The sequence below is a fragment of the Eucalyptus grandis genome, chromosome 6 (genome assembly GCF_016545825.1).
Source record: "Eucalyptus grandis isolate ANBG69807.140 chromosome 6, ASM1654582v1, whole genome shotgun sequence".
NCBI classification, from domain to species: domain Eukaryota; kingdom Viridiplantae; phylum Streptophyta; class Magnoliopsida; order Myrtales; family Myrtaceae; genus Eucalyptus; species Eucalyptus grandis.
Window position 1 is genome coordinate 42,326,704 of NC_052617.1, and position 20,437 is coordinate 42,347,140.

General features: G+C 42.5%; 3 protein-coding genes and 1 pseudogene across 4 annotated transcripts; 3 read left to right on the forward strand and 1 right to left on the reverse strand.

The window, feature by feature from the left end:
• The first annotated feature begins 1,105 nt into the window (after nt 1-1,105).
• Nucleotides 1,106-5,857, forward strand: LOC104449930 (annotated as a pseudogene).
• A 3,416-nt stretch (nt 5,858-9,273) lies between these two features.
• LOC104449931 (protein CHUP1, chloroplastic) lies at nt 9,274-12,906 on the forward strand. 2 transcript variants are annotated; one of them, XM_010064250.3, is made up of 5 exons: nt 9,274-9,628; nt 10,040-10,289; nt 10,378-10,493; nt 10,888-11,667; nt 11,750-12,906. In XM_010064250.3, the coding sequence occupies exons 2-5, from the start codon at nt 10,145-10,147 to the stop codon at nt 12,641-12,643; spliced, it is 1,935 nt and encodes a 644-aa protein (XP_010062552.2). In that variant the 5' UTR covers nt 9,274-9,628; nt 10,040-10,144; the 3' UTR covers nt 12,644-12,906. The 2 variants fall into 2 exon arrangements, with proteins under 2 accessions (XP_010062552.2, XP_010062555.2); XM_010064253.3 differs by lacking the exons at nt 9,274-9,628; nt 10,040-10,289 and adding an exon at nt 10,680-10,787 and having other exon boundaries at nt 10,372-10,493.
• Nucleotides 12,907-13,057: 151 nt separating this feature from the next.
• LOC104449933 (polyadenylate-binding protein 6) lies at nt 13,058-17,699 on the forward strand. The gene is made up of 8 exons (XM_018876367.2): nt 13,058-13,930; nt 14,909-15,218; nt 15,672-15,931; nt 16,041-16,334; nt 16,408-16,688; nt 16,810-16,872; nt 16,983-17,198; nt 17,384-17,699. Exons 1-8 carry the CDS (start codon nt 13,684-13,686, stop codon nt 17,480-17,482), a joined length of 1,770 nt encoding a protein of 589 aa, XP_018731912.2. The 5' UTR covers nt 13,058-13,683; the 3' UTR covers nt 17,483-17,699.
• Nucleotides 17,700-17,809: 110 nt separating this feature from the next.
• On the reverse strand, nt 17,810-19,470 carry LOC104449932 (GDSL esterase/lipase APG). The gene is made up of 5 exons (XM_010064254.3): nt 19,161-19,470; nt 18,896-19,026; nt 18,563-18,796; nt 18,209-18,464; nt 17,810-18,113 (listed from the first exon to the last, which is right to left on the reverse strand). The coding sequence occupies exons 1-5, from the start codon at nt 19,414-19,416 to the stop codon at nt 17,920-17,922; spliced, it is 1,071 nt and encodes a 356-aa protein (XP_010062556.1). The 5' UTR covers nt 19,417-19,470; the 3' UTR covers nt 17,810-17,919.
• Nucleotides 19,471-20,437: the final 967 nt, after the last annotated feature.

The window sequence follows — 20,437 nt, forward strand, 5'->3', positions numbered from 1 at the left end:
AAGAAGTAAAAAAAATGTATCTTAGAAAAAACACAGGAAAGCATAAGGGCAAGGGCAAGGGCGGCCGGCCCTCACCATCGTTGCCCATCGTTGCTAGTGGCTCAACCTCACATCAAGCAACCCTCACAGCTATTTAATTGAGAGTCACCACATTCTCACCTGTGCGTTCAGTGAGGGTCATTGGCTCTTGTTGAGCCCTAGCGAGCCTTGTCCAACAATGGTGGGTGACGACGATGAGGGCCTTCCGCCTTTGCTCTTGTCTTTTTTCTCTCTCTTTCACGCCTGTTTTTAAAAAAAAAAAAACAATTTTTTTAATTTTATGTAATTAAGATTTTGGTAAAAAATTAGGATTTAGGTAAAACATCGTCGTTTAAGTTATATTTCATGTCTTAGCCAAATCAATGCCATGCAAGAAGAGGAAATATTTTTAAAAAATAGCGTCATCATATCTCCTAGTCTAATTTAACAGAATTAATAAAATGATTTGATTATACTAATTTGATAAGTTTCCAAATTTCATTTCATTTTCTGGTAAGTTTTTTAAATTCAATTATGCTTCCGTAATAAATTTCAGAACTTACATTTATCCCTAAGATTTTGTTGTCCGCGTGCTTCCCACAAGAGATGAAGGAAAGCTTCATGAAAAAATATATGGAGCGAACTTTCATTTCAACTAAAGCGACACCTAATTAATTATTCATCTAATCGAAGCGACCTCGTGCTGCAACACGAGAGTCTCCTGAATGTTTTATAAAGCACGCAGCGCAATAATTCCAGTGGGACCAGGGACACTAATTTATTACAAAAAGAAAAAAAAAGCCTAATTATAACAGAAATTGCAAAAACACAAAATCCTGCGCGAAGCAAAGCGTGAGTACTAACGTCAGCCAACGTAGCACGCATGCGGGACGCCGTCAAAGGACCATTTTCCCCTCCCGCGACTCCGACAGCCAAAAAATGTCTCTAGCGTTCCACCGCCTCCTCCCTCCCAAAAAAAGAAAGTCAAAAACAATAAAAAAAGGGAAAAAAAGAGAAAGTACTTTATCAGTCAATTCGCCTCTGCCGCCCTCTGATTAGCCTGCGATCGACGGCTACAAATACGGGCTCCCCGACGCTTGGCCTGCTCCCATTCCCAGGGGAGCCGAGCTAGCCAGCAAAATGCCCACCGTTTCCAGTGCCACCTCCGCCATCTCGAGCTTCGCTTCGATCTCCATCCCGAAGGTTCGGTGCTTCGACCCCGCGAACTCCAGCCCCGTGGCCCACCAGCACCGGCGCCGCCCCATGAACTTCAACGGCGGCTCCCCGGATTCGGCCGCCGCGAACGGCGTCGCCGCCATGGCGAATGGCTCGCCGCCGTCGATCCCCGACATGAAGATCGTCACCGGGGAGGCCGGCTACGTCCTCGAGGACGTCCTCACTTGACCGATTACTTGCCTGACCTCCCCGTGAATACTCTCTCTCTCTCTCTCTCTCTAGAAGTAGTTCGATGATGCTGAGTTCGAATGACTTGGGAGAGAAGTTATCGAAGAGACGAGAAGTTGTCATTTGGAGTTCGGTCGCGTGCTGTACTTGTTCAGCGAGAGCAGTTTTCGTTTTCGTTTTCGTTTTTTTCCCGCTGAATTGGACATACGGTTCATTTCTTAATCGCTTAGTTTATTTTGGATTTATGCTAATGATCCTGTTTCTGGTAAGGACGGAAGCAAGCGAAATCTGAGTCCTCGCTGATCATCATTCAGTGGCTTCATCTTTCGTCTTCGATATCCTCTGTTTTTTCTCGATCTTTAAGAACATAATCCAAGTAGACGTACGCGAATCATTGTTCTTTTATAAACTGGGTGGGTGGCTTCCATGTTCTTGTCTGTTTCGAACCGAAGCAGCGAAATGAACGTGGGGAAAAAAACGTACGATGGCAGCGTCGGAGGTTTTATTCATGTCGTGCTGTTAGCGCATCGTTCACGAAGTTTGCTGCAGTTCAGTTCCACTGACCTTTGCTCCCCCATGTCCTGTGCAGACATATCCCAATCCGCTGCAAGACAATCCTTCCTATTCAGTGGTCAAGTGAGTTCGCGATACTGCTCTGCTTTTCGAGCTGCCGGTTTATTGATTAATTTATTTCCAGATGAATGTGCTGCGTAAAAATTTAAAATTTTCTTTGACGGATGAAACAGGCAGTACTTTGTGAATATGGATGACACGGTGGCCCAAACGGTAAATTACTTTTTTTAGAATTTATTCTCTTTTCCATCGCTTTCTATTTCCACTTGTTTCTGTGTGTACGTGGTATCTGTTGCTACGATCATGTCGTCTCGATGATAAGCATTCTGCTCGCTGTTTTGCAGATTGTCGTTCAAAAGAATAGCCCAAGAGGGACCCATTTTCGGCGGGCTGGACCTCGGCAAAAGGTGTTGGATTGCTTCTATTTTGTCGTCTACGTTTTCGGCCATCCTGAAAATTTAAGTTGCCCACGCCTTTGCATTCTCAGGTATATTTCGAATCGGATGAAGTGCACGCCTGTATTGTGACATGTGGGGGCCTGTGTCCCGGCCTGAATACTGTCATTAGAGAAATAGTCTGCGGCCTGCACCACATGTATGGAGTCAGCAAAGTTCTTGGCATAGAGGTTAGATTACGTAACACAATGCCAACTTGCCTGAAATCTAAAATTCAAAACTCTACAGCGCTTTTACTTATCTGCTATTCAATGTTCAGGGAGGTTACAAAGGTTTTTATGCACGAAACACGATTACTTTGACACCCAAGGTCGTCAATGACGTACATAAACGTGGTGGCACTATTCTTGGGACCTCAAGAGGGGGCCATAGCACCTCAAAGATCGTTGACAGCATAGAGGACAGGGGCATCAATCAGGTTTGCATTTTTTGTGCTTATAAATGTTTTATTGAGGATTATCAACCGTTACTTTCTGCAGTAGCTTCAATAAAACAAGGAACTCTGCTTTTAACTTTTGTTGTGCATCTCTCAGGTTTACATAATTGGAGGAGATGGAACTCAGAGAGGTGCTTCAGTTATCTTTGAGGTAATGCTGTTTGGACAATGAATATACATTTGAAATAATGAATTTCATTGTGAACAGTTGAGAGTTCTGTACTCATCAGAGACAGATTCTGTAAAGTTTGCCTTCTTGATATGATTTTTCTACAAACTGGATCAACTTCAGCTATTAGCCTAGCAGTGCTTATGTATCAATTTGATCTGTCTCTGCAGGAAATTAGGAGGCGTGGCCTGAAAGTTGCAGTTATTGGTATTCCCAAGACCATTGACAATGATATTCCGGTACTGTTCAGGCAAAGAACGACCTTAGACTATGATATTTTTATGTTAATAGTATCTTATCTTTGTCTCATTTTTCTTCTTTAGGTTATAGACAAGTCTTTTGGTTTTGATACTGCTGTGGAGGAAGCACAGCGAGCTATAAATGCAGCTCATGTTGAGTCTGAAAGCATCGAGAATGGAATTGGCCTTGTTAAATTAATGGGTCGCTATAGTGGTAAGCCTCATTTTGCCATGACATTCTTCAAATATCTTTATCTGATGAAATGGCCGGGTAGTTAGTGGTTTTGATAACTTTGCAATTTGGCAATAATGCATCCTTTTGTCTTCAGGGTACTTTATGGAAGCAGCCTACACTAGTCTCGATGCTTTTAAAATATCAAGAATAGGCCTAGTTGACTATGGCGCCTTGAATTCACTGATTTTCCCCTTTGCTTGGTTGAACATTGAATTTCAAATACACAATCGCTTGGATTGATGAAGTTATAGCGTCTCTATATGCTTTTGCTGGCTTGCAAAAGTACTCATGTAATCGTGATGAAACATCTTGCAGGCTTCATAGCAATGCACGCTACTCTTGCCAGTCGAGATGTGGACTGTTGCTTGATTCCAGAGTCCCCTTTTTATCTTGAAGGTCCTGGTGGTCTTTACGAATACGTTGAGAGAAAACTTAAAGAGGATGGGCATATGGTCATTGTAATAGCTGAAGGTGCAGGACAAGAGCTCCTATCTGAAAGCATGCGTAACATGCAGCAGGCAGATGCCTCTGGAAACAAGCTACTTAATGATGTTGGCCTCTGGATTTCTCAGAAAATTAAGGTATTAAGCCACTTATTGAGCAACATGACCTCCTGTTGTTAAATGAACTCACCCATGTTAGATCTTTAGACAGGAAACTTATTAGCACAGACAATTAATATCTTCATTCTTTCTTGAGTGCATACAGTTACAAAAGTGCCAACGTCAGTCTTCAGCTCTGGTTTCTTCATACAGAATGTTAAAATACTGTCGTGTGATAACACGAGCCATACATGGATATTTTTAATTCCATTTTATGTAGTGAAGTGGTGTCATTTCTTGGATCATGGACAAGAAAGTTTATTGTGCTTGATTTACAGGTTTGGTTAAAATTGTGCAGGATCACTTTGCAAGGACGCAGAAGATGGCAATCAATCTCAAGTATATAGGTTAGTGGGCTGAAGTTGCTTCTTTCATATCCTTAAGCTTAGGTAATGGATTGAGTCACGTGAATTGTCCTTCTTGAACTGACTAATTTGACCTTAAATTTTCATTTGCAGATCCCACGTACATGATTCGTGCCGTTCCCAGCAATGCCTCCGATAATGTGTACTGCACTCTCTTGGCTCATAGTGCCATTCATGGTGCAATGGCAGGCTATACAGGATTTACTGTTGGCCCTGTCAACGGGAGACATGCTTACATTCCGTTTTATGTGAGTGAATCCATTACTTAAGCTTAAGCACTTATTATTATCCTGCTGTTGTTTTTGGTTTCTTGCTTGTATGGAAAGGTGAGATATTTACTGCAGCATGCCGTTGGCATATATAGTTCTGAAGTTAACCATGGCAGAAAAGGATTCCTGTGATGGCATTAAAACAAGCTACATCACGCACATGCACCAAGCCTTTCTTCACAACATTGAATTGGTCGTCTCCTCCGCGATGATTGTCTGTCTCTTCCACAGAGTTCCAGTTTCCAATGTCAGTTAATAGAATAGACTCATGGAGTCATAGTAGATGACTTAGGTGGCAATATCATATCAGGGGATGAAGACCTGGATCTGCCTATTTTCTTGCAGAGTGCGGTCGGATTCTCTATATGTATGAAGGATCTTGAGAAACGCATGCACGAAGGATTGCTTCTTTGTGTGTAGAACACATTGCATAGAAATTTTCCCCTGTTGATGAAGGAGCTATGCTTGTTGAACAATAGCCTTCAGTAATATTCTTCTATGATACTGCAATAACGAGCTGTGTCAGTCAATGAAGCCTTTTATCTTCTTTTGGCAGCGAATTAATGAGACACAGCACAAGGTCGTGATAACAGACAGGATGTGGGCAAGGCTTCTGTCTTCGACCAATCAGCCCAGCTTCTTGGACCTAAAAGAGGTCGCGAGGAAAAAGACAGAAGAAGCCCTCCAGCCAGAGACATCATATGATCAAGTGGAGGCAGCAAATGAGGTCACGAGGAAAAAGACAGAAGAAACACACCAGCCAGAGATACCATATGATCAAGTGGAAGCAGCAACGGCCAAGGAAACTGGGTAGAGCACCGGCCAGGAATTTAACGGCTGCCTGTTCGAGGTTGTTCCTCAGGGTAGGAAGGTCTGGAAACACCAGAGTGTTATGTATATATATTATCCTCCTACAGTCCTTACTCAAGTATGTAATTTTGTAGAGTTCCGTTACAGAATGCTTGATAATGATGCTAGGTGGCGGATGTACCGCTGTATCCGTATAGAAGAAGGGAAATGATGCTCAAATAAGCACCATAGAAAGAAGGCTTCCATGGCCTGAATATAAAGAGTAAATTGCTCGTTTCCGTATGCTAAGTCGACCCTAGTCTCCTTTGCACCATTGCATAAATAGTGTTAAACGGAATGTGATTTATGTCGTTTGTGTCGGCAAGTTCGACTTTGCTGACCCATCATGTGCCTCAGGCTTGCCTGATTGATTATAGCATTTCGGTAACGTGAGATCTGAGGTGAGACAGGATGCTTCAAGCAATCTGGTGACTCCAAGCCCTGAAACGTGGAGGGGCATTGATCCTCAGACTTTGCAAAACCGTGTCACGGAAAAGAACCACACCAGCATTCGAAGGCCGCCCCCACAAGTAAACTTGGCTTATTTATTAGCCCCTGTCTCGATCATCCTTAAATACCCTATCCTCCGAACAGTTTTGAATCTGATAAATGCGATCTTCCCTCGGAACTCTCCTGAAAAAACTAGAAACCGGGAAATTGCTAAATACTTTCGGCACACGTTAGCCCACTCCTCGGGGGATCCAAATAATCCATCGCAAGAGATCTCTTTCTTGCTTGTTAGGCCCATTTCCGCGAATCGTGTGAACTCGAATTCTTAAATCCTAAAAGAATCCAAAGTCAGGTATGTCGCAGTCAATGCGCTTCGACCACGTCTGGCGAGTCGACTCCACCTGTTTATTTTGCTATGAGATGACAGCATCATGCGAATCGATGATGACTTTTGGTGGGCGAAGCGCATGGCTGGTGAGGCGTGCCGTGCGCATCGGATGCCTCGTTGAAGATACCGTCGTGCGGAGTACAATACCATGCAACAGCGTTGACGCCAGATCATGTCGCGTGATCCATGAGGTGCCAAGCATGCCAACCTGATATTACATCGTGCTCGTCCATCTCAACATTTCATGTCGGAAAAAGATGCTCTGCAGCCGCCTCCTTTTGTGCGCGTGCGTATGTTTTCCTTTCTCTTCTTCCTTTAGTCGAACGTTTACGACTTTGGGGCACGATAATATAGTAATATACCACACATTACTGGGTTCATCAGTTAATTGACTTTCCGGTCAATCTCTAATGGGCTCGAAGGTTTAGAACCTTACTTGCGGCGGCTATATTTCAAATCGGACATTCTATTACGGACACCCCCAAGTGGATCTCTCATTTTCGGTTTATTAATGCGTGATGAATGAATTTGGGGGGCCCGTGATAAAAAAAAAACATTCCACGTGGTCGGGTTCGCATGCGGTTTTAATTTGGCCACCAATTTGTGCGGAGATAAAGAAAGGAATTTAAAGAGACGTTGTTGATCAACCCTTGATTTTTCCATAGGGGCCGACTACCATATTTATGGCGCATCACAAACCAAACCCCTTCTCATTTCATAGAATCTAAATCGATTTCTACTTCTTTTTCTTTCCAAATTTGTTTTTTCTTTTGATATTTCGTATAAGGATTTTATCAATGGATGTCCTTGAGAGATTAGATAACTGACTAAGAAATCTTTGCAGTGTTCGGTAGAGCAACTCTCCGCATGTTATGTGCAACAACATCTTGAAAATTGAATTATTTCAAAAAATGTAATGAATAAGTGCATCGGAATGCTCCAATCCAACCTCGAATATAATCTTCATAGCAATTTATCTTTTCTCACTATAAGTAAATGAAACATAAGTAATCCATTTATTGTGATTGGAATTGTATCAATTAGATATTTTGTCATTCCTCAGTAAAATTTTGTGCATTTAGCTTAGCGTAGATGAATTCGTAAATGTAAATTAAGATTTTTCAAATGGTTCGTTCATTAGGGATCATCATTAATTTCGCAGTTAATTTAATTTTGCTTTTGGTACAACTATCATATGATGGTATATAACGCGTGCTTAAGGATAGTTGTGCAACTTGAGTCATCCACTTATTGACAATTCAACGGCGAAATTATAACTTACATCTTACGCTAGTAAGAGGATTTAATAAAGAAAGCATTTATTTATGTCTCTTTTCCTCTTGGAAGGGGTCAATTGTATTAAGAGTTAATATTACAAAAACCTCAAAATAGTAAATCTGTGATAAATTTAAGCAAATTAATTTTGGGTTACCAAAATCCTTAAACCGACACACTTGATACATATTTAACCGGTTAGCCTCTGTCAAATTTTACTATGAAATTGCTTGTGGCAATAACTCAATTGACATGATAAGTTCATGTGAAAATCTATATCATTTTAAAATTATTTGTTTTGGGTTTTTGGTAACTCAAAAATTAGTCTTGATAAATTTGTTATATTTGTACTAATTTTAAGTTTTTAGTGACTTAAAATTAATTTGGAATAAATTTCATTATAAGTGTATTTTGGAATACACGTGTCATATGTGGATAAATTTAAGGTTTTTATCAACTTGAAATTAATTTTGGTAAATTAATTATAAATGTATTAATTTGATATTCTTCCCTGTATTAATCTTTATATTAAATGGGCTGAAGGGGAAGAAAAAGTTAATCGAGTGTTGGTGTCCTCTACCATCAAGAAAGGACGGCAGGCGAGTTGACAATTGTCTCCTAGTCTCTCGCTCTCACGTGATCAAAAGTTCCAGAGAAAATACGTTACGAAATCACACTTATAATTGCTTTAATTCTTTTTTATAATGAAAAATGAAGAAGAAAACACGAATAGGAGAATGCAAACGGTTCATTCATGGAAAATCCATACGTGCAAGACAAAAAAAAAAAAAAAAGTGGTCAAAGTATTCTGCAAATATTCCACCACCTCCATCTCAAAAGAGCAAATTTTAAGAAAACAATGAAATCGAGATTATAAATATTCTCAATTTTACACATGAGGTCAATATGAGATTTCGTTCATTTTTATCGTGATAAATCAATTTTTCATATTATTTTTCTTTCATGAGCTTATTCGATAGTAACAAGAGAATATCTCATAAGGTATTTTATCGACTTCGGCATGCCAAATTAAAGTTCATTTTTAACCTTGTATTGGAATCAAAGCGGGTTTGACAAGAAGTTACTCATATCAAAATAAAAATTAAAAAAACTCGTGAAAAATCAAGAGATGATTGAAAACAAGGAAAAGGGGAGGAGGGAAGACGGATGAGTTGGCGGATTAACAGGGGGTCCGCAATCTTTTCAAACCAAAATTTCCTATTCTTAGATTATTCGATTATATCCGAAATCCAGATAATAATATCCATGCTAGTACTTATCGATCTCTAATCTTCCCCCTTATTTTTTAATTCACAATTTAAGAAAAAAATGAAAAATTCAACTAAACCCAAATCATAAAAAAAAAAAAATCCCGACTTTTTTTATTATTATTAATAATAGACCCCCTCTTCATTTTCTTTTTCCCCGTCGTCGTCTCGACTTCTTTGAATAAGCATCTCATTTTCCTCTCTCTCTCTCTCTCTCTCTCTCTAGCTCTGCAACCTAATTTTCTCACACCTCCACCAGCATTCAAGAAAAAAGCAAGTCTCTCTCTCTCTCTCTAGAACTCGCAGAGAGGAGCCCGCCTTTATGCGCGTCGCTTTCCACACGGCATGAGACAAGAACCGATGGCCATCGCCTGTTCTCGTTCGTTTCCGCTTTTTATATTCGAGGCGCTCTTGGCGCATTGAGGACGGCAGCAGTTTCGTCCCCTAACGCAACCGACCGAGGCCGCCTCTCCGCGACCGGAGCACCGGAGGCAAGAAGAGGAGAAGAGACGGCAGCGGCGGCGCCGTCGTCGTCGTCGTCAGCGGACGATCGAAGGCGTGCAACCGTAGTCCGGCGCTCGCTCCGGCGCGTCTTCGTTGGTTCAATGCGTTTCCCAAGAAACCTCCGCAAGAGTACTCTCTCTCTCTCTCTCTCTCTCTCTCTCTCTCTCTCTGTGGATCTTCGAGCTTTGCGTGCGACGGGTCGAGCGATTCCGGAAGCGGAGCTGTTTTGTCTTTGTTCTTTGGTGCGTCGAGTTTGTATTGTTCAGCTTGGAGCTGATCGTGTTCGTATGATTGATCCGAAGAGCCGTGCGCTCGATTCGATGTTCTTGTTTGTTCGCCGCTTTGATCGTGGTTCGTCGGCCGCGATCGTTTCGTTCTCTCGCGAATTCGCGTGGGAGGAGGAGCAGGGACTCTTTCCGCGCGTCACGCGTCAAAACGCTAAAATTTAAATTAGCGGGCGAAATTTTTTTTTTCCGTCCGTCTCGAAAATTTGGAATTGTTTTTTTTTTATTAACTTAGCGTTATTTTGCTTGCATGCAGATGGAGGAAGATGAAGAAGAGGATTCATGACTTTCCTCTGGATTCATCTATTTGTGGGTTTGGTTCCGTGTGCAGAGCTCGAAACGTAGCCTAGATCGATTTAGTATGGTGAGAGACAAGAGGGATATAAGGCCTATCCTGTTGAAATTCGGGGTTGCCTTGGCTCTGTCTTTTGCTGGATTCCTCTTCTCTCGATTCCGAACCCGACGCGTCAAGCCCAGGCTGCCTCCTCCGACGGGTAGCCCTTCAGGTTTCGAATAACTCGCCTTTTTAGAGATTTTCGTCCACTCATCTTGTTTATGGAATTTTGCTGAGACAGCTTGTTGGTTGGTCTGTAGATCGTGGCGGTGAGGCTCATTCTGAAGGTCAGAGAACTGGGTTAAAAAATGATTTCCATACAACTAGAGCGTTTATCGTCTCTCGAATCACTGCATCAACTTCAGAGGAGAAAAATGTAAGATAAACTTGACCTTCTTATTATCTGTCGAAGCTTGGTATTGGGATTCGGGGGTTTTGTTTTTTGCAGGTTAAATTCAAAACGATCTGATAATTTTCCTTCTGAACAAACTTTGATACTGAGTAAATGCATGTGTGATAATTCTGATGCTGACTTCAGTGTTTGTTCAATTTAACCCACTAGGTAGGAGCTGATTCATCAAGATGATATTCCATACTCCCTTTTCCATTTTGGACATGGCTATTTTTTCTAAATATGCAGGAGCCAGCTAGTCATTTATCGCAGAACGATGTACTTACTATGCTCTGAACTTGTAATAGACAGACCGGTTCCCTGTGTACCCATTTGGACTTATAGGAGCTGATCCTTCTGTCCTTTTTTTTCCCGTCAGGATGAGACACACATGCCGAAAGTCTATGTCGATCCTTCCATGGTCAGCCGCTCCCCGAGCAGTGGGAAAAGTGGAGATAAAGAAGGCTATCTCTTGCCTGAGTTTAATGATCTTGTGAAGGAACTTGACTTTGGTGGTTCTGCTGCTGGGATTTCTCCAAAGAAAGATATTGAGACCCCCACGTCTGATGTGGAAACTCCTCAATCATTCTTTAGTATGGAAAGAGATGTGTATGAGGGAGAGATCAAGCACCTGAGGAGCATCGTCAGAATGCTTCGAGAGAGGGAAAGAAGTCTCGAGGTCCAACTTTTAGAATATTATGGGCTTAAGGAGCAAGAAGCGGTTGTAATGGAACTCCAAAACCGTTTGAAGATAAACAATATGGAGGCTAAGCTATTCACTCTTAAGATTGAATCTCTACAAGCAGATAACCGTAGGTTAGAGGCTCAAGTGGCCGATCATGCAAAAGTTGTGGCTGAACTTGACAATGCTACATCGAGAATTAAGTTGCTGAAAAAGAAACTGAGGTTTGAAGCCGAGCAAAACAGGGAACAGATATTGACTCTTCAGAAGAGAGTTGCTACATTGCATGACCAGGAGCTCAAGGCCGCAGAATATGACATGAGCGCGCAATCAAACTTGCAGAAGTTAAAACGACTGGAGCATGAGGTAGAAGAGTTGAGAAAGTCTAATCTGAGGTTGCAGCTGGATAATTCTGATTTACTTCAGAGGCTGGAGTCCACCCAGCTCCTTGCAAACTCTGTTTTGGAGGATCCAGAGGTAATCTTTGCAGCTATTCTAAGTTCGCTCATTGCATTTAAAGTAAGACAAATTTAATCTATACTCTTGTTTGCTTGTTCAGGCAGAAGCATTGAAGAAACAGAGTGAGTGTCTGAGACGAGAAAATGAAAGTTTGACAAAAGAAATTGAGCAACTCCAAGCAGATCGGTGTGCTGATGTCGAGGAACTAGTCTATCTTCGATGGATAAATGCCTGCTTAAGATATGAGCTTCGGAATTATCAGCCACCGGCTGGTAAAACAGCCGCCAGGGACCTGAGTAAAACTCTGAGTCCCCGGTCTGAGGAGAAGGCCAAGCAGCTTATACTCGAATATGCTGATACGGAAGGGATATCAGATAAGGCAATCAGTTCCATTTACTTCGACTCTGATCAATGGTCATTTTCACATGCCTCGTTTCTGACAGATTCCGGCGAAAATGACGATTCATCTGCTGATAATTCTTCAGCCAGCAAGGCAAATGCCACCAAGAAACACAAATTATTAGGCAAGCTCAGGAGACTGGTTCTGGGAAAAGATGGTCATGACGATAATCACCCTTCATCATCAGAAAAAATTGAATCTCTAGAAGGGGGCATGAGTTCATTCTCTTCTGATTCTTCCCATTGCAGTTCAAGCGTTTTGACTGGCATAGATGCAGGAACCACTTGTCCGAACAGCAGTGTCACCACTCCACGTTTGAGTTCCTCCAGACGTTCTCTGGACATCCATAGACTGAGAAGTAGTAAGTCGGATGGCGCAAAGGATATTGAAAAGATTCGTCGAAACAGCGATGTGGGGGTTTCTTTCCAGTCCAAGAAATCCAGTGCGGGCTCGGGAGGTGCTGCGGATTTTGTTGGAAGTCAAGAAGATTCATTACAGAAGTACGATCTGGCAAAATATGCAAAGGTTCTCAAGGACTCCCGCAGCGCTACGCCTAAAATCCGTAGGAAGTCGGCATCTTTTAGTTCTTTTTGATATTTAGCAGTCCTTCTCTCGCACTTGTCCATATATACTGAGTTGATGGGTAGATATCCACCAGTCCTTGCATAGATTCAACCGATGGAATACGAGCAGACAAAGGTAATTTTGCAGAATAAGACGGGGCATTTTTGCAGCGATCACCGTATCGTACATGGCCTTGTGTAAGGAAGATATGTTTGGAACCGCATTATTATTCCTGGTTCCAATTGTGTAAATAAGACATTATTAGATGGTAATCCCTCCGTTCCTTGTTTGAATTGAACTGCATTTTCTTTGTCGATCTTGCTTGCACCTGCGTGAACTGGAAAGTGATTGATTGCTCGATATCGCTCGTGATTGCAGAAGGAAGCAAACCTTCTGCATTTACGAGCATGGTCTCTCCTAGCGAGATAATTGTCATCTCCGTGTATAACGATTTCATTCCCGTTCTTTCATTGCCGAAAAGGGAAGGTGTCGATTATACCGATTCGGTTCTCAGGATGTATCATGGGAAAGAAATCGCCCCTGTCGCGGTTGGAAAGGCAGTCCATATACAACCATTATGGGACTTCATTATACGGTAGCTGGTTCATTTAGTGATATTCCGGGCCTTCGTGTCCTTGTTTACTGCTTCTGAAAAAACATGATTGAGTCGCGAAGACGAGCGGCATACCGATCGCTTTGAAATTGCATCATGATCTGATGATTTTTAGGTAAAATTAGGAACATTCTCGTTTTTATGCTCCATGCCGATATTAAATTTCACGAAGCCGGGGGGCTGACTGGAAGGAAAACGGCGTCGTTGCAATTCCATGAACCGCGAGGCGACCTGCCACGCGTCAGATCCAGAGCGCGAGTGAAGCGGACGCGTCTCCGCTCCGTCCGTACAGTGTCACCGCCACGCGCTCCTCTCCGGCGTTATAACAAACCAGGAACCGCCCTTCCCTCTTTGAAAAACAGAATCTCCCTCTCGAAAGCAGAATCTCTCCCTTCGACGGCGACGGCGACGTTCCGGTGTCGTGCCCTCGGTTCAGAACCGGAGAGAGGGGAGAAAAATGGCGGCTCAAGACGATCGAGCTCAAGCGCCGGGAAAGCAGCGGCCGCAATCGCCGCCGAAGTGCGATCGTCCTCCGCAGCTGGCCTCGCTGTACGTCGGCGACCTCCACCCGGAGGTCGGCGAGGCCGACCTCGTCGCGGCGTTCTCGGAGATGGGCGACGTCGCCTCCGTGCGCGTCTGCCGGGACGCGGCCTCCGGCAGGTCGCTCTGTTATGGCTACGTCAACTTCTTCTCTCACTTCCTCGGTATAACGTCGCTCCTCCCGTTTCCCGTCTCTACTTCTCGGGTGCATGGGAACGTCATCAGTTTTTTGAGGTTTCATGCACGTCATTGTGGTTCTGGTCTTGAAATGCCTCTGTTGTGCGGGCGCCTGGAGTCGTGTGCCGTTGTCGTTTCTGCATGATGCGAGCGGGACCGTGAGCAAACGCGCGTGCGTCAAGGAGGAATATCGGGTTTTCAAGATGTTCGTTGATGTTCATTATGGCTTCCATGTTTATTGGTGATCTCCTTTTCGGCCTCTGTGGCTTTTCTTGTTAGGCTTGCGAATTGATTTATGGCGCTTGTCGTTCGTGGCCGTGTTGTCCTTCTTCTCGACTAGTTCGAGAAAATGGTCGGTGACTACGGTTCTTCCTCGCCAAAATAAGGGTTTTATCTTGCCGGTGCTGTTGAGAAATGAAACGAGTGTGTGATTTTGAAAAGCGACTGTGCTTATGGAGGTTGCGGAACCAGTTGTTCTTTCGTTTCCTTCTTTTTACTTACGAATGAATTCCTTTGTTTCTCTTAAAGTTTAGTCTATTCACACTGGTTGTTGTGGATTATACATTCATTATTAGACAGATTTCTCACTGAAGCTCATCTTGGTTCTTGCTTTTTCCTTGCCAGTAAAGTGAAACAAGGTTTTTTTCCAGTGTCCATTTTGAAATGACTGAATCTCTTCCATTATGGAAGTGAACATATTTTTGACTTCATAACTCGTTTAGAAAAAGAAATGCAGCAACTGCCTGCCAATCTCCAAGATCGCCTTTTTTTCCTCAGAACTTGTTAATTTGATGTCTAATTGTTCAGTCACTTAATTTTTGCCTTTTATAGGAGCACTACTACATGTTCCTGCTACTTTGGTCTATGAATTCACATGTGTGTTCTTGTGCAGGTGTGCTACTCTTTTTTTGTATTGTTTAATCTTGCAAATAATTGCTCTCTTTTGCTGCTTCTGTTTTCTGCAGCATCTAAGGCTTTGGCTTGTCTAAATTACTCAAAGCTGAAAGGAAAGCCCATGAGAATAATGTGGTGTCAGAGAGACCCTTCTCGAAGGAAGGCTGGAAATGCGAATCTCTTTGTCAAGAACCTTGACCCTTCTATTAGCAGTGCACGACTGCAAAGCATTTTCTGCCAGTATGGTAACATACTCTCTTGCAAGGTTGCTGAAGACAATGGATCGAGTAAGGGATTTGGTTTTGTTCAGTTTGAATCTGAGGAATCAGCCATGAATGCTCTTAGAGCCCTCCATGATACCATGCTTGAGGGGAAGAACATGTACGCCCTCTGTTGTCTCTGTTCCCAATAAATAAATGATATAGCCAGGGACACCTCTTTATAGTTGTTTTGCCTGAAATTTCATCACTAACCGAGATTTGTTGGCAGAAAAAGGAGGAACTATACCATTATAGACTTCACAAAAAATAGCCGTATTGAAGCTCTGCCTAGCATAATATGGCTTTATCATATTTATCGTTTTATTTACTCTGTATTAACTACCTGCCTGGTCACGTCTTCATTTACTCAGTCTGAAATTGGAAATTGGGGACAGATATTTCTGGCACTTTTGATAAACTTATACCTTTACTTTTTCCTTTCTCTGATGCTAAATCAAGATTTACTGTCAACAATCATTATGCATCTGCCTTTTCCCATTATATATTTATGTCTAGGTTTGCGGTACATGTGGGAATTCTTAATTAAATAAGTCGTTTATGGCATTGCTTGTAGATATGTTTCCAAATTTGTCAAAAAAAGTGAGAGAACGTCATTTGGTGAAGAACCTGAATTTACAAATTTATACGTGAAAAATCTGGAGGAAGATATTACCATGGATCATCTCCAAGACAAGTTCTCAGAATATGGGAAGGTTTCCAATGTTGTAATAATGAAGAATATTGATGGAAAATCAAGGGGATTTGGCTTTGTCAACTTTGAATCACCACAAGCAGCAAAGAAAGCTGTGGAGGCCTTGAATGGCACAATAATGGGTAAAATAAAAACCAGATAATTCTGTCTTACACTTTATTTAAAATTAGATGAAATCATTTTTTTTACATAATTTTTTTTTTCTTTTAATATTACAAAATTCTGTAACAGGGTCGAAAATTTTGTTTGTTGGAAGGGCTCAAAAGAAAGCTGAAAGGGAGCAACTTTTAAAAGATGCTCACCAGGTGGTGTGCAGCAGTCGGGTTCAGAAGAGTGGTTGCAATTTGTATGTAAAGAACCTTGATTTGTCCATTGATGACAGCAAACTCCAGGGGTACTTTAGTAGCTTTGGGACAATAACTTCTGCAAAAGTGATGCGTGATGACAATGGATTGAGCAAAGGATTTGGTTTTGTTTGTTTCTCCAACTGTGAAGAAGCGAAAAGAGCACTGAATACGCTGAATGGTATATAGAATTCCCTCTATTTCTGTCTAGTATAGTTCTGGATGAAACTTAACTTTTGTACATATCATTCCAGGGATCATCTTCAGAGGAAAACCTCTCTATGTAGCAATTGCTCAGCAGAAAGATGATCGTTCCAGAAATTTACAAGAGTATCGTTCCCAGATTCAACCTCAGTCTCGGCACCATTCTTACTTGAATCCTCTTCCAGGCCAACGCTATGCACCCCCTTACAACACGCCCCTTTTTCATCTTCCATACACTTTACTGTCCCAATCAATTCACCATCAGTATGTTGGAGCCAATGCTGGCCTTCCTTATGCAACAGAAAGTTACAGAGAATATCATTCCACATCTGTAATGCCTGCAATGCAAACTTTATTCTACATTATTTCTCCGTGAAACCTCAGCAATCAGCATCCTTGTCAGTATTGTAGTTCTGGTCACTAACTGGTTCACCTGTGTACATCTTTGACAGGTTCCTGGGAGGCATGCACAAACACAGGAGGGTAACTCCAATAATTGGGTCTATGGACATCATGTAGGTCTTGTTTATTAAGGGACCCATGCGTTTATTGTTTCTCCCTTTCATTCTAAGGAATAGGGCTAGGTGCTGTAGGATTTGTGAGTTGTCTACATTCTTTATTTCAGTTGACGACATATTCCACCTCTGGCTTGCACGGGCAAGATCAGAAATTCTGCAAGCCCAAGGTTTCTGGACTTGGCATCAGGAAGAGGGGCAACAGGAAATTTCTTCCCGCAGAAAACACCACCAACAGGACTAGAAGTCTACCTGCTCCATCATCCCAAGGGACGTGCACTAGAACTCTTGGGAACCTTCTTTATCCGCTTGTCGAGAATATTCAGGTCTGTCAATAATAATAAGTTGTCTTTTTTGGAATGGCTTTTATTTTTCTTTATGTCTTCTGATCTCCAAGTCTTTCTCTGCTTTGTAGCCTGAGCATGCCGCAAAGATAAATGGGATGCTGTCAGAAATTAATGACACTGATTTTAAGAAGCTGATGAGCTCTCCAAATTTTTTTTCTGCTCAGGTTAACAAGGTGGATCAAGTGCTGAGGGAGGCAAATACTAGGACCATTGCTAGTGGTGGCATGGCCTTGCCCAAATCGGCTCGCTGCTTAAACTACTGAATCAGAGACATTACGCTTTTGATCTTTTGCTTGTCCTTAGCCTATGTTTAGCTAATCTTTCTACTTCTATTGCTGCTTGAACGTACTTCGTTTCATTTCCTTTCCTTTCTTGAATTTAGTAGGTGTTATTGACGAATAGACTGTAAGTACAATGTTGCCGTACGTATTGTGGCTCTTTGCCATTTTGATACTACGTACTCAGGTATATTCTGATTTCCCCTATTTTCTTCTGTTATGTTTCCCTTTTTCGGTCCAACTCTACAAAATCGATCTTCGCAATTGAGTCTAACCGAGACATTTTGCAACCAGTGACACTGCCACGAAGCATGCTGAAATAAGAACATAGATTTTTTGGGAATTTTATTCCTCACGCTGACTTCTAAATTAAACGAAGTTCAAATTGTAACAACATATCCAGTGAGGAAAACCAAATATATTTATATGAGGGAAAGGCCTTGGTCGATCAACGTATTGGCGAGAATTTGATTGGCTGCTTGAGATGGATGAACACTGTCCCAGAAAATGTATTGGGTGGCGTTGGAACAAGTTCCTATCGACTTTGGATTGCACAAGAATGATGTGGTCTCGAATGTCCCCGTTCCGCAGCAGCCTCTCCTCACTTCTGTAAAACCTACAGAAAAGAATAGGAAGACGGGTTAATGTTGTAACAATCCCAAAATCGTATATGTAGTTGGTCTATGCAGTGTTAGGAACATGTTCCCTTACCATTCTGAGAAGGAGATTTGATCAGGTCATACAGTGGCTTGTAAATGTCAAATATCACGATCTTCACTCCTGGTAGTTGCTTCTGAAGACTTGCCGCTGCCGAGTTAATCTTCTTGTTGAATCCCTGAGCATCAGTATTGATCCTGGAAACACAACCATTTTCTTGGAACCCAAACAGGGTGATTGCAGCAGGGAAACAACCCAGCGGTGGTAGAGAGGTCACTCCAATCTTCCTAGCCCCCAAGCCATATAACCCCTGTTCAGAAAATGAAAGTTTGCTCTCAGTAGAATTGATAGATATGGTTTCAAGACTACGATTTTTGGTTTCATCCATTTTGGGCCGGGTTATGTTACCTTGATGAAGCTCGAGAATGAGCTGACGAGCATGGACCCGTACGCGTCTGGAGTGTAGACCTTGTTGACGTAAGGATTGACATAGTAATTCTGAAGAAAGTCGCCGCTTCCTGCGCTCAATATGTACAGCGCGCCCTTGACGATGGAAGCTGCTTGCTTGCTTCCGGCCACCTTGGCTAGCTTCCCCTGGTACTCCTTGAAGTACTCAAGTTGCTGAGGTAGTGCAATGGCGTGCTGCATCGAGAAGGGCAAGTCAACTCTACTAGTATATAAGCAAGTGAAATTTTCTCACCGAAAAAAAACAAAAATAGTTACTTTGCGGTAAATTCTTACATTCAAGAGGGCTGCTTTCTCATCATAACCAGATGCGGCTGAAGCGAAGTTAGCTCCTATCAGAAGATTCTTCCCTGATGCCTCTGGACTCAGATATGCTGGAGGGAATTTCGTAAATCCCAGAGTTTCAGCTGCAGATGATGGTAAGGCAAAAATGAGAGGGAAACGCAAAGACCCATTAACAACTGGAACATGCATGCAAAACAAAACTTAACGAACAAGAAAAGAAGATTCCCGCCTCTTTCTTTCTTTTTCTCACACTAACCAGTGATGTCAGTGGCTAGTTTGCCATTGCAGAATCTGCCAGTGGGCTTGTGATTGGCAAAATCCCTGCCATAGGGAGGGTAGTTGGCCCTGAAGATGGTTGGGAGGTAGTTGTTGTTACCCACGTCCACAGCCGAATCCCCAAACGTGATGATTGCTGGCACCAGAGTGGTGCTATTTGAGTCCTGTGCATTCCCAGCGTTGCTTGCCAATCCAAGCACTGCCAATGTCAAGCACAAAGCCCATTTGATCCCCATCTTGAGTGAGCAACAACAGCCTTTGAGTCACTTGAATTAGCACTCAGAAACTAACTTTGAAAGCCTTTATATGGCAGCACCGCCCCCGGGGGAGCAAGTACGGATCTTAAAGAAGGAAGATGGGAGTGTGTGAAACTTAATGAGAGGTGATTGGAGTGGTTGGTTTCGGCATTAAAGGCCTGGTTTGGCGCCCACTGATGTAGCGCTAACAACCGCCAACTTGCATGATGATGTTCGCATTTATTCTGTAGGCAGGAGATATCTTCTTCTTTTTTTAATCCTTCTTCATGCAATTATTTGTTTTAGTGCTTCTTTAGGGTCAAGAGGTCTGAGATTTATGAGTCCTTGCATGCCTAACCAATGTCGGGGCCGCAATGCGCATAGTGGTTGGGAAGATAAAAGGGACAACGTGCATGTGACTGATTTATGATGCAGTGCGTGTGTGGTGGATTGCAGGTCTAGGCAATACCAGTACCACCGTCAATACGGAGAGGCGAGGCACGAGGATAAGCTGCTGTCTGCCACAGTCACCTTTCATGAATTATAACTGTTGCAAGATGAGATTCTTACTGTAAAACTAAGATATTTAGTCTTCTGTAGCCATTAACAGCTGGTTTCTCCTAGTATTGCTCTGTCCAACTGTCCCTTAGACCATATCACAGAGGTACAGAAACTGAGATTTCTGATAATAAAGTGACGCGACGGACTTTGAATGGACGTCTGCGTTATCTCGCTAGTATTTGCCTCTTTAGATTGTAAACCAATTTTCTTAAAACCAGTTTTTACAAGGTAGCATCCTTCGTCAGGTGCTTCAACTAGGCATCGACGCTGGAGGACATGGGGATTTACTTGTATATGCCATGAAACATTATAATTATGCATTGAGATTCAAGACTCGCTTGAAGTAGGAAACCAGAAACGCCAGTTGAAAGCTAGATTCCCAACCAAGGTTTTCGAAATGGCCCATTCATCACGACTTGGAACCACCGAGCCTTCGTTAACAGAGCAGCCGAGCGTCACT